At 39.2% G+C, this 12,846-nt stretch overlaps 1 protein-coding gene across 11 annotated transcripts; it reads right to left on the bottom strand.

Moving 5' to 3' along the window:
• Positions 1-5,651: 5,651 nt before the first annotated feature.
• LOC111243700 (uncharacterized) lies at positions 5,652-12,170 on the bottom strand. Of its 11 annotated transcripts, none has more exons than XM_086980162.1 (6): positions 11,675-12,169; positions 10,975-11,112; positions 9,094-9,208; positions 8,414-8,628; positions 7,989-8,232; positions 5,652-7,514 (listed from the first exon to the last, which is right to left on the bottom strand). In XM_086980162.1, the coding sequence occupies exons 4-6, from the start codon at positions 8,625-8,627 to the stop codon at positions 7,319-7,321; spliced, it is 654 nt and encodes a 217-aa protein (XP_086836288.1). In that variant the 5' UTR covers position 8,628; positions 9,094-9,208; positions 10,975-11,112; positions 11,675-12,169; the 3' UTR covers positions 5,652-7,318. The 11 variants fall into 11 exon arrangements, 10 of the variants coding, with proteins under 10 accessions (XP_086836288.1, XP_086836285.1, XP_086836284.1 ...); XM_086980159.1 differs by having other exon boundaries at positions 8,414-8,635; positions 11,752-12,166; XM_086980158.1 differs by having other exon boundaries at positions 8,414-8,635; positions 11,675-12,166.
• Between the last annotated feature and the right edge of the window lie 676 nt (positions 12,171-12,846).

Consider the following 12,846-nt stretch of genomic DNA (forward strand, 5'->3'; position numbering starts at 1 on the left):
CATCCTAAATAGCAGAGGAGCATAGAAAATGCCATCGAATGATGATCGTGGTATGATTTATACCTATTTTTCAAATAACAATACAAATTTAGCTTCCGCATACAATTACATATGATAGAGCAGGATTCCTTATCCGATAAATACATTCAAAATATTCTTTGTCTAGGTATTAGAGTTTGGCGAATCTCCAGAGCTGTTTAGTCGCATGTCGTTAGCGAACCTGGAGCTGACAACGTGAAGACTTACTACGCATACATATCGATAATCGGAAGTACGCTTAACGTTGCTAAGATCAAAAGCTGTATCTCTTATTATTTAACCTTTAGATATTTTACTAACATGCGCTATAGAACCAGAATTGTTGAAGCATCCGAGGACCACTTGATGATTTTGAAGACACGAGTGTGTAATGTATTTTGAATGTTTTTTTTAAATGCTGGTTTTGTGCATTCTGATAAACGTGGCTACGACTATTGAAATTCTTCCGACAGTGCTGAGTCTCGTATAGGATCTGGGTGCATCCCCTGGCCGCAACGTCGAAGCAAATGCGAATAGGCAGTGAAGATACTGTACTGAACCACTACGTTTGGTCTTCGGGTCCGCAAGTTCTTCGAGGTACCTCTTCGCACTGCAGTTTCTAAACAATGGCACGCCATTGGGTAAAATGTCAGCAGCATTTCTGGTTAAGCCTTCAGGTACACACCCGTGGTAGGGCCAAGGTAACTAAGCCGATATAAAGTACCATACCATGATTCTCATTTTTCATTCCCCATTCCTCTCTGCCATTGTCATATTCCGTTACGTTTTCCTATAATAGGTAGGGTACCTATCGCGGACCTTAGATAGCAGTATAACTGTCTTTTTTGTCCCTTTGAGCTGATGTTGTCTCGAAATCTGGATGCAAGTGTAAGAGCGTGCTGGCAAGTCGCAAATATTGGCTAGTGGCAGATAGCTAGTGCTTACGTTCCATTAGCACACTTCATTAGTACGTTGCTTATGCACCCGGTGGTGAATTAATAACGATCTAATCCATACTAGTGAGGGCTATATTGTGGCGGCGAAGTGTTCCATGAAGAGGGGTACAATATACTTCGCAGACTCGTTTTGTTTATGCCGTAATTGCTTAAGATTCCTTGTTGCTGAATGAGGTACTTCTGAGATACTTCTTTTCCTTGAAAAGCTTGCATTAATTAGTCACACGATCCTATTTCGAGCCTGCGCGAGTGTTTCCAACAAGGTACCATGTATCGCCCTGTCAATGATGGCTAGCACCATCCAGAGGTCTGTAGTGTAGTAATCCGCTGTAAAACTGTGAAGACAACACAGCTTAACTACACGTAAAGGGTATTCGGAAAGATAAAATTCGATAAGATTGATATTGTAACTTGGCGCTTTCACTTACAGAAAACTACGTCCAGCTATGGAAGTCCTTTTTGCTATTAGTACTAGCTTTGCTCTTGCTCGTATAGACGCTATTTGTACTCCGACAACAACAGGTAGATTCTAAGCTTAAGGACAAGCCGCGCGTAAGACTACTTTTTTCGGTCAGCTTGTTCATGGCGTAATTCAATCTGTTCAGCTGAGAATCATCTGGATCGTATAGTTGGCCCAAATGATCGTCTCCTTGGGCATCATCTTTTACAAGTTTGTTAGGTTAACTAAACCTTCTGAGCATTTTTCCTCACAAAGACGTACTGCCGATAAGCATAGCACACAGGTACTAAAATCTACCAACCGGCAGCGTTCTAGCGAACAGTTTTTGTAGTTCATAATGTGAACCTTTTTAACATCCTATTAACAAAAGGTAGCTTTACTACCTAGCAAGGTACTATACCAGGTAGACTGTCGACATTCAAATGCCAACTAGAACAAACAGCAACAGTCTCTAATCAACTTTTAGCTATCTTCTTTGAATTACAATCTTCCAAATCGTCTCTGGACATAGTACTGCACGAACGTACAGCGTGGTGCCCCTGATACAGTAAGGGCGCTCGCCTTCATAAGTTTTGACTAGATACTTGTTTGCCCCAGAAACGTGGCTGCCTGCGAGCATCAGCAGGCTTGCCAGATATGCCTGCTTGTAACGTTCTCTTATAGAAGTTACACGTCAATGCAGTTCCGCTATATAGCGGTTAGAGATAGAGATAGAAATTAAGGGTGTATGTCTTGTTAAAATAGACAGCGCATTAAATTAATACATTATACAGTATTATTTCTCGAAACTAAGGTCGCGGCCCCTTCCTTACGATTGTGCGTTTCGCTATGGAAACATTTTCGATCTAGCAGTACATGGCATATCAAAGAAAATTTAATAGAACTATTCCCTGATGGCCTTGCGTTGGTACCATTTGGACAAGTTATTTGAAACTGAAAACTTGGAGCAATAACGTCAGTAAATTATGCAGTGTTTTCCTAGCAGACGATAAGTCTAAATAGCTAACGCCCTCTCTCAAACGAACAACAGATCGGTAAAAGTAAGCAAGCGAACTTTATTACTATTGCTAGAATAAACAAGTTCGGTATTCTTTATAAAAGCGAAACGTCTTGTCTCTACCGGTAAGTAGCAAAAGTGTGATTCGAATTAAATAGAACCATGGTCCGTGAGCTGTTTTAAAGATTAAAACAAATTCGAAAGTAAAACACGTTGAGAAAAAACAAGAATTGATCTCGGTAAGTTGGTTGGTGACATGTCTATCTTGTTGAGATGTGTGTCGAGTGGTCACAAGCATTGAATCTCGATACGATAAAGCAACTTAGCTCATTTTAGAGTGTATGTACGTCTGATGGCATTTTGGGAATGCATCCATCCAGCGCGTTTGCAATGACGCGAACAAGGGTCAATTCTCTAAACAAAAAATCATACTTCGGGGTCCTTAGTCGTTTTGTAGGCCAGCCCCTACAAGGTCTACCTAGTTACTGTTATAACAACACTTGTGGAAAGTATGAGACATAGAAAGCAATAAGGCCCCTTCTTCAGTTATTCTTTAGTATTATATTTATGAACAAGATGACCAAGACGCAATCTTAAGCAAAATGCTTTTCAAACCAGATCTGAATGTTCAATAATATTTTTACGTCCACAAGCTTTGAACTATACACAGCCATATATGCTAATAAGGTCGGCTTCCAGTTTATTTGCTTTAGATCTATAACGTGGATCGTTGTGTTCAGATTTGTTTAAATGTTTTTAAATAAATAGACACGTTATTTTGTTTGATGAGTCATAGATAAACCATAAGTAAAGCATTTTTTTTTTGTTGTGTTTCTATTCATCTATTGGTGAGTATGGTTATCGCTTTTGAAGCCTTTCTAAGATAGCAACAGATTTGAAAGTTTCTTGGACACTCTATTTTCTTTTGACACACAGCAGCCTAAGGGTAGATTCGGCCAGGAAAACTGCTTCTAAGGAAAGAATCATCATCAAGAGTCCCTGCTGGAGTTCCAGTTTACAAAGCAAACATTGACAGGGGCGAAGGAAATGTCGGAACGATACAAGAACGGTTAAGGTCGTAATTCGCATGACTCGCCGAGCATTGTTGAGTTCCAGACGCCATTGACTTTAGCACTGTAGAGCAATTCAGATGGGACGGTCTGAGGGGTACGCTAGCGCCGATAGTGCTGCTATTTCGAATAATATTCTCAATGCAGTAGGGCGACGGAAACAACAAAGAGCAGGCCAGTGTAACTAATGCGCATGAGATACGTGTTTTGTTTACGGAAAAGGCCAACTAGATAGGAAGTGTGTAAGGTTGAGACTTGGAAACAAGCAAGGGAAAAATGGCTACATTCGCCTAAACCACATCCAGGTCACGTAACGAGTAAAACCTTAACCAGACCATCAGAGGAATACAGCGTTGAGCTGAAAGTGGTTCAAGTATCGGAATCGAACTGCTAGAATATGGTTTTTTACTTTAAGGTAGAGTTTCAACGGTGCACTGATAATCTATTTAACGCGAAGTCGCCTGCGCACTAAATAATTAGTGCTAGTCTGTCAAATAAGGCTGTTGCAATATACTGCAGCGGCCAAGCGTGTAAATAATAAGAACTTAGTTAAAAAAAACATGTATGTATGTATATGCTTCTGAGGGCAGGTTTCTAAGGTATGAAGTTGAAATGGTGGCTAGAACTTTTCAGTCGTCTTCAAAATGGCGGCAAGGTCAGCTATGTGGGGATACGATCACAGGGCCGCCGGTTGTAAAAACACAGCTCGCTAGTATTGCTGGCTGGCTGGCGGACCACTTGAGAGCTGACGGGGTATTCGCCTGAAAGCCAAGCGCGCAAACTTCAATCATTCTGAAATGGTATCTGTGTCTACCATTTTTCTAGACGTGGTTCATTGTTCAGTCATCGAAATACATTTAAAAAGTCTTTAATCTGTTGACGTCATGAAAATTGTAAAGCTGGTTTACCAAGACAGTCAGGCAGATGGGAGCTGGTAATGTAAGAAATACCATCGATTCTAATACTCCGTTTTGATTAGAAGGAACCTGGAGTTTGTTCTGTCCATACGTTTGCCTAACGACACTACCACGTCCGATAGCCTGACATAGTTTTCTTTAGGATACAGGCAGCTTGTACAGTTTATTATGCAACGGCGTTGTGGCTGCAATTTATAAGAAAAATCTGCTAATAATTAGAGTCATCGAAGCTTCTGGCACCCGTCGTCAATGAAGACTATCTCGAATTCGATTTTTATATTTTAAGCTATATTACGTAATTGGAGAGACAAAGAGCAGATTAAGGGCTTGCGTCAAAGGCCTCCATTTTGAACAAGTGGTAAATAGTTCATGCTTAAGAGCAGCAGAGGACGTCGTCGCGCCAAAGGCTACGATAAAAATTAAAGCAGAAATTATTGTTGCAGAATATCTGTCTATATATATATATTTGCTGCGAAGCGTTGAAGCTCTGATAAATCTGATTTTGCTTAGTGTATTGATTATTGAGGCGAGATCAATATGCTCGCATAAGAAGATAATCGTATGTATAAGAGAAAAAAGAGCTAATTATATGGGTTTCAACTCACAACCATGTATATTCGAGTATAATACAATTTTTTTTTAAAATGTAACTGATCCTTTATAAAAGCAGTGGGTTTTAGCGATCTATTGAAAATATTGTTACATTCTAAAATCATGTGGCCATATTTTCATGTCCGTATGTTCATGGAGGAAGCTCAGAAGGTCAGTCTTCCTGTTAAACGGGCTAAGGATTAAACAAACACTGCAAACGATGCGGCACAATTTAAGTAATTGAGTCACAAGGATATGTACCTCACTAAAAAAAAAACATGCGAACTCATATAGAAAATCAGACATAGTTTTTATCATATCAACGGGTATTACGCGTTATCAACGGGTGGATACGCGTACACTGTTTCGTAACTAAATCAACTACTTTCGTAATCTAAAGAAAAAATGGCGCTTTTTTTTTCAAATTAATTAATTATTGGCCTAATTCAACCTAATTCGATACTTTTTAAGCTTAACGATTGCAAGTTAGCTATGTTCTTTAAAACATTACAAGGAAAAGGTGATCAGCTCAAGCCAAGACCATTACATTGTGAAATTATCATATAAGTATATAATTGAATGTATCTTCTGATACTACCTAACAATTACAAAGTTTTAATATATATATGGATAAAACTGATGTCATGGAAGTATTTTATTAGCTACATTTGAACATTTGAATGAAATGTTTTGTACCTGCCAGCAGATACATTTTTATACAAGTGCTTATTTAATCTAATTCGCTTGTATCGCGTATTCAACTTGAAAACTTAACAAAAATGTCTTCTAAATTTACAACATTTTTCCAATAGTACCTACGAGCGAGTGAGATTGGTACGTTTCGACTCCCTCACGGACCATTTAAATACGCCATAAAAAAAATTAGCTGACTCCAAGTTTGAGCTTAAAATGATCATAGGGCTCCATAGTAAAAAAATTCAAGACTACAAAAAATCAAAGCTGCAAAAGCAAAGCCAAAAATAAAGTTTTATGTTTATCTGGAGGATAGATGGTCTCCTTTCCATTAATATTTACGTTCCGACATCTGAAATAGTCTTTAATTTTCTTATAATTTTCTAATAATAATAATAATTAAATTTTCTAACTGAAGTTTAACGCCTATTCTAGCTTCTTCACATCGCTAAATAAAAAATTTCCCCCTATTAGTTTCAAGCTGCATGGAAAATGAAAACTGTGTCGGTGATCCATAATCTCGTTGGGGGATTTGCCTGCTTTTGAAGCGCCCGGACTGTGGCTGATGTTTACTCATGTTCTAAAGACAATTGTCTTACTTTTATCATGACGGATTGATTAATTAGTCAGAAAAATAATAAAAACAGTGGGAAAGCGCATGCGCACTGCAACAAGTTGCCCCACAACATGTATTTCAATTTGCTTCGAAGAACTCGAAAAATCTATGATTTACATTGAAAAGTCCGCTCCGCTTTATTTGTCGTTGTTCCACTGGTTACACTTCGAAGATCTTGAGTAATTCATACCTGCGACAAAACGAGCAATAGCTTGTCGAGACCAGACGACGAAGCAAGTAGCTCAAAATAAAATAGAGCATTTTCTGTTTTCTGGTCGCGTTTGAGATCTGCTATAGAACACTCCATATTTCGTCACGATCGGCACTTCTTTCCTTGTTATGAATTCTAAATGCCCAGGCTTGTTAATGGTAAATACAAAACATCTTAATATTCCTTACATCCTATCCAATTTCTTCAAAGTTCTATAGCTTACAAACAGCCTGGTCTTCATTCTATGACTGTCTATCTCTACAAAGACAGAATAGTTCGGCTACTAAAACAAATGTTGATTATTTTATATAATGCTTCTTGTCAAAGCTCAAGTAGGTTCGTTATTTAGTCGCATCTTTTTGTTATACAGCCTCCACTTATTTCTTAGGTTTTTTGTAGGCTTCCTTAAACTCGGTACAAAATATATTACCTATCAGAAGTTCTACTACATTTTGTTAGTTTCTTAGCTCTATGTTTTCCACTAACGCACCGGTTGTCGCCGTACAAAGCTAGACGAGTAGTGTCAATGCTGTTTCGAAACTTCTGTTAACTATAAAGTCTGATCTGAGTTCCACTGCAGAAGCTTGCAGTCCTTTCAGATCATACTTTGACTTTAGTCATCACATGACAGTTAGTTCCTATTGTTTTTCGTCTACCATATTACAGATACGAAATATGTAACCAAGAGTTGGCGTTCACTATTTTTTTCAATGTCGGCTATACTTGCAGATTTAACTGGCCAATACGAACATCATTATGAGGCTTTACTGGAAAAAAAAAAACAAATTCTCAAGCTGCCTTGACTTTTGCCGCTAGCATATTCTTCAAAGTGGCCATGGCAACGATTGCCCCCACAAAATTGGTAAATGCCATTAGTTGTAGACCTGACATCAAGATGAAAGTGCCCCAACTGAGAAGTGATAGGGTTCCCGACACCATCAAAATTAGCATGACAAGGTCAGGTGGGTTGGATACGCCAGACCGCCTGAAACAAAGCATTACAAAAAGGACAACGCTGTATATGACATGCTAAATTTACACTTTTATATGGGGGAAAATAGAATTTTTACACCTTAGTAGTATACAAGATCCTTTGCAGGAAGAATAGCTGGTAAATACCCACTTTCCACGTTACAAAAAAGTGGTCACATTCACTCGAGGAATGGACCTGTTAGCAGAAGATAACACTCTTTAGTGGTACGAGCTTCAACGAGGCTTTACTGTTGTTTTAACAGAATAGAGGCAACGGGAACTACGCTTGTCAACCACAATATAGTACACTGACGCCCATGATGAGCTACGCGATAAGGTGAAACCGATACGCTGACATTTTTTGTCCTTGAAGATAGTTTATTTCGTTAGTGATTCGTTATCTTGTGATTCCGTTTCAAAAGTGTCCTTAAACTGACAGTATAGTCAGTGTGTTTGATGTAAAAAAACATGCAAACAATTAACTAACACAGCCGTTACGTAGTCGAGTGTCGGGATGATAGCTAAATGCACAGAACTCCATAGGGTTAAAACATGAAGCGCGTGTGCACGCATATTGGCCAACACAGAGAATAACACAGTTCCAGCGGCAGCCAGTCGTGCATCTTTGTTGAAGTCCGCCGAATAGGCAAGAATTGTGAGGCAGACGATAAGCTGAGTAAATACACCGCACGTATTCTGCATGTAGGCAGGACCCTTAGCAGCCGAGGGATCTATTTCAAAAAAAGACGGAATTAGCCAAATGATTTTGTTTTGGAAACTAACTGCGATGTAGGAAATAATTCATTATGATTCGCTTCTTCTCTCGTTAGAACTTTTATGTCAGCAGTGCCTTAGACAAAAGTAATACAATGTATCACGTCTTAATCTTTAGATGCAGGTTGTTGTAGCTACCTGTAAACGCTAGGGCAAGCGCTGACATAATGACCCCAGAAACGAAGTTCTTCAAAGGCACTCCATGAGAAGTCCCTCGCTGAACAACGCCAAGGGCAATAGCCAGCATGCACGTATATACCACGAGTGTGACAGCAACAGAAAATACTTCGACGTAGTAGAGGTTTAGTGAGGCACAGAGACCGAACCCCTTCAGAATTTCGATGGCGTTCATTCTGAAAGCTGCAATAAGCACCAGTTAATACTTCGGCAACTTGTTTGTGCATAATATTCTCTCGGTAAAAATGCAATGCAACAGAACAAACAAGAAAATTTATCAATGCAAAAAAATAACTAATTTTTTTGCACTGAAGCTTAAAAATCAATGGCGTCGCCTGTACACCATGAAACGATTAATGCCATTTTTCAAACAAACTGTACAAAGGTTTCTCGACCGGATTCTTCACCTATAGACAGTTATTTGTGACTGCTACGTTTTCCGGTAATATAATTGGGTAATGTTTAAAAAACGCATTGCTCTTTTTATTGCCGATAACACACCTTGATCTGCCAACACTGACTTAGAGCATAACATGCATTAGTTTTAGGGTTCGCATGTTTCGTGGGTCAGTAACATGTCTCACAGTTACAATCAGAAGCGTTTCTTTAGACAAACCATTACTGCTTCTAGAACTACATGCCTTGTTTTAGAGATGCTGTCGCTATTCTTCCGGTAAACAGCTGTATAAGCTAGCTATGCAGCGAGTCCCTGCTGCGATCTTAGCAAATCGTTTATTAGGACCAAGTCCTGTTCACCTGTGAATAGAAGCAGCATCGTATATATAATTGTATTTTTGTTTCTATGTTGCGTAATCTTTGTGGCATAATTAATAACAGCACATCCGTGTCGCTTTCGGGGAGGAAAAACATCCATTTTAGAACAGATGACGGGCCTCAGCAGGACATCCTGCCCGACGTGCTATAATGTGGAGTATGAGAATCAAACGAAGCTGCAAAACGGTAAAAAGATTTGCGTGCGATAACCAAAAACCCTGCAGACCTTGCGTAAACAAGTGTAAAGCGCAATGAAAAAATAGAATTTTTGAGTTGTAAATGTGTGGCCATTGTTTTTTACTACACGCGGGTTTTCCACATACATAGGGCACCACGTATGGCGATGAGTTACGTTTGCATTGCTAACTAATATAAACACTTTTTGAGGTAATTATGAAAGATTATACTACTCCCAAAGACGGTCTAAATTTGCAATTTCGCTACTCCAACATATAGTTCACGCTTAGTAAACGATTGGCAAAAGTTCACGGCACGATAACTTACACACAGCTGTTTAAAAGGACACGGTGAACGGAATCGCCCAAGCATATTGTGCTAAAATTCATGACCCGATGCAAAACAAAATCGAGCGCCCAACAACAAAATCAATATCTAGTTCCTACTAGATCGTATCATGTGTTCAATTCAAGTAGCATAGCTACACTGATCTACCATACCCAAACCTAACCGTACTTAAAATGCATTTTAACCCAACAACAGTAAAGAGTGCTTTATATTTTTTACTAAGGACTGTGTTGCGATCGACCTAACACTGGAAAAATTCATTTTATTAATCATGTCGCGCATATGGATTGCAGTTAGTGTTGTTTGATCCTAAAGTTTTCATCATCATATGGAACAGGGTGCCATCTTATGCTTTTCGTTAAAGGCTGTATGGTTGACCTGCGGTTCACAGTGAACCCAGCCGTCCCTGCAGGTTTGATGAGCTCTAAAGTGGAGCAGGGAATTGCCGTTTGTTGAATTGGGCAAGGAATGGCTGTCCACTTTTCCTGGCCAGTTGTTTCACACAGGCTACCATGCTACATGTTCGGATAAAGTAAAAATCAGATAAAACTTCAGAAAAAAAATCAGATAATGTTAGAAGCAATTCTGTTGTGACACAACTGATTGTGTTCGCCAGAATCGTACTACAAGCTTTGAGAGGAAGTTCGAATAGGACTCATGCAAGCATCAGATCACGAGCAGACACAGACAAGGATCTGCCTTTGAAGAAATTTCGATTTTCACCTGTTGCCATGAACATATAGAGCGACCCAAACGTCTCTTGAAAGCAGTTTCTGGACAATTATTAGGAATATTAAGGAGCAGATTACACTGCACAACGTATTTGTCTCATCGGGACACTCGAATACGCTAAACCTATTATGGGAAACGTTAGCCGTTTGAATGGGCAGAGTGGCCATTGTTAGTGTAGCTAGGACAGTTGCTGATGCTGCGACATTCCCCACTAAAAATGTGCTGTATTGGTTTTCTATTGCGTTAATTTGCCTCGTACAATCTTAACAGACGTAAAATCAAGGGCAGCTAACCAACCAAAGAGCCCAGTTTTTCAAACCGTCTACCAACTTTTAGCCCAACATGTATGGTAATAGCGTTCGTTAGTGAACTCGTCAGTGATAGCGTATTTCTAGGCAGCAATAGCACGGACGAACATATGCAGTGAGATAAATTTAACTTAGATATACATACACAGTAAAAAATAAGGGTCATATATATATATACGTAACTTTTTTCATTACAGCGTTGTAGGTAACGTGTTTGTCCGGTAATCCTAGCGACGTGTGGCTGTTTGGGTTTGAATCTGGGAGTGTATATACTCGCATCGGGATGTCCGAAGTATTGCCTACCGGTTCAATCATCTGACGCTAAGCACGAAAAGGCATTGATCACAGAAACCGGGAGATTTAGGTGTGTTCATGAATGAAAATATAAAACGGAACTCAGCTTTCACACGACAGAAGCACCTTCACCATTTGCTATACATATATATATATATATATGCAGAAACATTTAGTAGTATATTATAAGCTATAAGTGTTCCAGTGTTATCTTGCAGGTAATTGAAACGGTTGTCCATTAGTGCCATTTTGCTCTTACTCGTCTATTTAATTCGATAAAAAAAAATGATGTTTCCTAGTCTGCATCAAAACATAAGTTATCATTTAATTTAAATTTATCGTCCGAAGTGATTAGCTCAATGGACATAATTTATGGTAACGTATGCGTTTCCTTTAAGCTAAGCAAGGCTCAATATTCAGATTCTGTTTGCTCGCTCTATCTCTGTTCTGGCTATTTTTCTATTTAATCCTTATTTTCCATTGTTTTTTTTATAGATTTTAAAATGCGCACCCAAGAAAATCCCTTGATTCTGAGTAAGCACTTATCGATTAGGAAGATGCGTTTATTCTTATCTATTTGGATACTTACAAAGAAATAAGTCGAACGATTTTTGACGGATGAAATATTGTATCAATATAGAAATACACACTCTACAGTAGCATTACTTTTGTATTATGTATGGTGCCTTCCTCCAGCGGCAGGTCAATCCAGCAGCGTCGCAAAATCATCTGGCAATCCTTTTCACACGTATTCCACCTGGCCGACGTCACTGCAACCGAAACGTGAACGCGGCACCGAACTCGTGCTATAGATATCGTCCAATGCGTTAAGCTGATTTGGTAAAATGATTTTGATCGGAACAGGCAGTAGCGACTGGACGCAACAAGGATCGCGAAGCAAAGGAAAAATCATTCCTTGATTGTTTCACAGTATGTTGGGAGCCGTTTACCCTCCATGAGATAGATAAAGTCCAGGAAAGAGCAAGAGACAACACGCTTTACTAGAGTATCATCCTGTCAGCCAGTCGATTGGCAGCTTCACAGAGTCTCCCTTTCACGCGGCGTGTCACCCGTACGGGCAGCATCGATAATAGCAATGGAAGAACTTTTTACTGGCTACCATTAGACAGAGCAGGGCTCCAGTTGTTGTGAATGACAGCAGTAGTTCAAATCGTATATAACACGCCCACTCGCCCCTCTTCATTTTCGCCTCGGAAAATTGGTTTCAATGGTCGAAGGTGTTAAATAGCGACGCCTTCCGTGGCTGATGGCGCAACAATTACGCGACAAACAAAAACGGTTGAGGAAACCGTTGAAAAGAAAAATCCATACAGTTACTCTATGTATTCTTCGGTCTAGTGGATGATCCAAAGCTGAACTATTGTATTTCTATTTCCATTGCAGTTTGTGCAGTAAATGATATACAGAAATTGCCAAACATAGTTGGTAGTCATACGGATAAAGCCGATAATATCTATGAGATCTAAGTTTCGACATCGCTGGCATTTCGTCTATCTTCGAATTCAAACCCAAAATACAACTTGACCCAAAGATTAACAAATATATTCAAATAGCTAATAGTAACACATAGCAAACAGCAGGTTATGCCAATCCGGTATGAGGAGTACTGAACGGGTAGCGCAAATCTTTTTTAAATAGCAGAACAAAGTATCATACCAAAAAAAGATAATTGCAAGACTGAATTTGTCATTAAGGCGGTAAAATATGAAACATGTAACTTTTGTGGCAGATATATATATA

Source organism: Varroa destructor, unplaced genomic scaffold, assembly GCF_002443255.2.
Source record: "Varroa destructor unplaced genomic scaffold, Vdes_3.0 BEIS01000002.1, whole genome shotgun sequence".
NCBI classification, from domain to species: Eukaryota; Metazoa; Arthropoda; class Arachnida; order Mesostigmata; family Varroidae; genus Varroa; species Varroa destructor.

Excerpts from the sequence above, each read along its gene's own strand:
- LOC111243700 (XM_086980166.1), bottom strand. The coding sequence starts at position 8,627 with ATGAACGCCATCGAAATTCTGAAGGGGTTCGGTCTCTGTGCCTCACTA. Across the intron at positions 8,233-8,413 it reads GCTTGCCCTAGCGTTTACAG|ATCCCTCGGCTGCTAAGGGT; the intron begins GTAGCTACAACA and ends TTTTTGAAATAG. Across the intron at positions 7,515-7,988 it reads CTCGACTACGTAACGGCTGT|GCGGTCTGGCGTATCCAACC; the intron begins GTTAGTTAATTG and ends GCTTTGTTTCAG.